The following is a 2,372-nucleotide window of genomic DNA, read 5'->3' as shown; positions in this document are numbered from 1 at the left end:
ACTTTTTTTTTAAACGAGGGTTTACAAGACTTATATTTTAGTACACTGTAAATAAAAAATAAGCTACAACTTGGTAGTTGATCATCACATTTGTTGTTGTGTATATTATCTCAAACGTCCCACATTTCTTATAGGTTTGCAACTTACAACCACTTGCTGGCGTTCTGGAGACTCATTGAGCCCGCGTCCCACAACATGTTTCGTTTGATCAGAGTCAGGACAGCTACAATGAGCGAAGCTGGAGCATCAGGCAGTACATCTGTAAATAATTCATTTATAGGTCATCTAAAATTAACTTATGATGTTGTTACATACAGATTTTTTGTGGGAGGAAGAGAGACAGAAAAGTTTATTCTACCAATATTACTTTTTCTACATAAACGCATTATATGTATTAAACAAAAACTTTCACAATTTTGTTAACAGTGTCAGTCCGTGCAGCCCATAGATGAGTTTTTCCTCTTCATGGTCCATCTCTCAGTTGGTCTAACAGAGAGAGATCTAGCCCACAGATTCAATATCCATCAGTCTGCCGTGAGTCCAATCATTACAAGCTGGACCAATTTTCTCTATGCCATTCTTGGATCTGTGCGCATCTGGATGTCTGAAGAGGCGGTCAAGGCTCACATGCCAAAGGAGTTTCAGGACTATCCAGACACACATGTTGTGATAGACTGCATAGAGCTGCGTTGCAAAACACCAACCTCTCTTCTGCTTCAAGGTGAAGGGTCCCATTGCACCTACAAGGGTTTAATTGGCATGGCACCGCATGGTGCAGTCACTTTTGTGTCATCCGTGTATGCAGTAAGTGACGAGGAGCTTCTGAAGCAGTCTGGGATTGTGTCACTCCTGAAACCTGAAATGGCCATTATGGTCAACAAAGGGTTTTTTATAGACAACTGTGTACCGTGCAAAGTTTACCGACCTTCTTGTCTGCTAAAGAAGGAACAGATGCCGGCTGAGGAAGTGAGGGAAACTCAGTCCATTGCTCAGCTCAGGGTCCACATGGAGCGTCTTGTCGGCAGGGTGAAGCAACACAAGCTGTTGGATACGGTCATTCCTCTCTGCGACACCAGGACCATCAACCAGCTATACACTGTTGCTTGCCTCCTTATAAACTATCAGAATGGCCCCTTGTTAAAAGCATGGGCAAATGATTAAAGACCAGACAAAACACTTGCTGTTGGAGGATAGATATCAAAGGACTTTAATGTAAATGTATAGATACAAATAAACATGCAAATATAAATAACTTTGATACTATGTTTCTGCAAGCATGTAAATATAAATAACTTTCATAGTGTTTCTGTAAACATATAAAATATTTTATAAACCTTTTCTTGTATGCCACTATATAAACGTAAATATAAATAACTTTGATACTGTGTTTCTGCAAGCATGTAAATATAAATAACTCATAGTGTCTCTGTAAACGTAAAATATTTTATAAACCTTTTCTTGTATGCCACCGTTATGCAAATGTAGATATAAATAACTTTGATACTGTGTTTCTATACCTAGTTATTTATGTTAACAGTGGTGTACAGGAAAAGTTTTATAAAGTTGTTTATATTTTTACAGAAACACTGGATCAAATAGATAAATGTACCTATGTAACTTTTATACAATGTTTCTGTAAACATGTAAATTAAATAACTTTGATAGTGTTTATGTAAAACAAACGAAAACTTTATAGTGTGTTATCTTTTCTTACACCACTGAAATGGAAACATGCAAATGTAAATAATGTATGGAAACAGTATCAAAGTTATTTATGCAGTTATTTTCCTGTATGCCACTGTAATGTTAACATACACATAACTTTGATACAATTTTTCTGTATCAAATATCTGTATTTTATGTAAATAATAATTTAAAAAGAACTGTGCAGTGTTAAACTACTTTTTTTAACATTACATGAAATAGTCAGCCAAAGAAAAAAATTAAATCAAACCAGTCTAATTCTGATAAATGACAGACACATGTACCCTACTACTGTACTTTCATAATCAATTATTTCCAATTCATTATTTTTACAAAACATAATATATTGAAAACAAAACATTGATTGTATTCTTTAACTCTGAAAGCTTCTCAGTTAAGGCCTAACTGCTCGGCCTCAACTCTGCCCTATTATTTACCTGGCCAGGTCATATGATGCCTTCAGTTGGCTACCTTGGAGACAATGAGTCTCAGTTTCTGTTGTGGCCCCCCATCTATAATTTAGATTTAAGCAGGTGCGGCACAGGGGGAAAGTAATTTCCTGAGTGTGACGAACAGGTAATTATTGATGATGATGATACCTGATTCCAAAGATCTCCATGTCCCATAGTCCTTCTGGACAAGACATTTAAAACATATACATAGAAACA

The 2,372-nt window shown here is 36.0% G+C and overlaps 1 protein-coding gene across 1 annotated transcript; it reads left to right on the top strand.

The window, feature by feature from the left end:
• The first annotated feature begins 110 nt into the window (after window positions 1–110).
• On the top strand, window positions 111–1,235 carry LOC107577740 (uncharacterized). The gene is made up of 2 exons (XM_016263780.1): window positions 111–261; window positions 427–1,235. The coding sequence occupies exons 1-2, from the start codon at window positions 196–198 to the stop codon at window positions 1,159–1,161; spliced, it is 801 nt and encodes a 266-aa protein (XP_016119266.1). The 5' UTR covers window positions 111–195; the 3' UTR covers window positions 1,162–1,235.
• Window positions 1,236–2,372: the final 1,137 nt, after the last annotated feature.

This window comes from Sinocyclocheilus grahami, unplaced genomic scaffold (assembly GCF_001515645.1).
Source record: "Sinocyclocheilus grahami isolate Dianchi unplaced genomic scaffold, SAMN03320097.WGS_v1.1 scaffold7047.1, whole genome shotgun sequence".
Taxonomy (NCBI): Eukaryota; Metazoa; Chordata; class Actinopteri; order Cypriniformes; family Cyprinidae; genus Sinocyclocheilus; species Sinocyclocheilus grahami.
The sequence above is the reverse complement of the archived record's forward strand: the minus strand, read 5'-3'. Positions and strand labels throughout refer to the sequence as shown.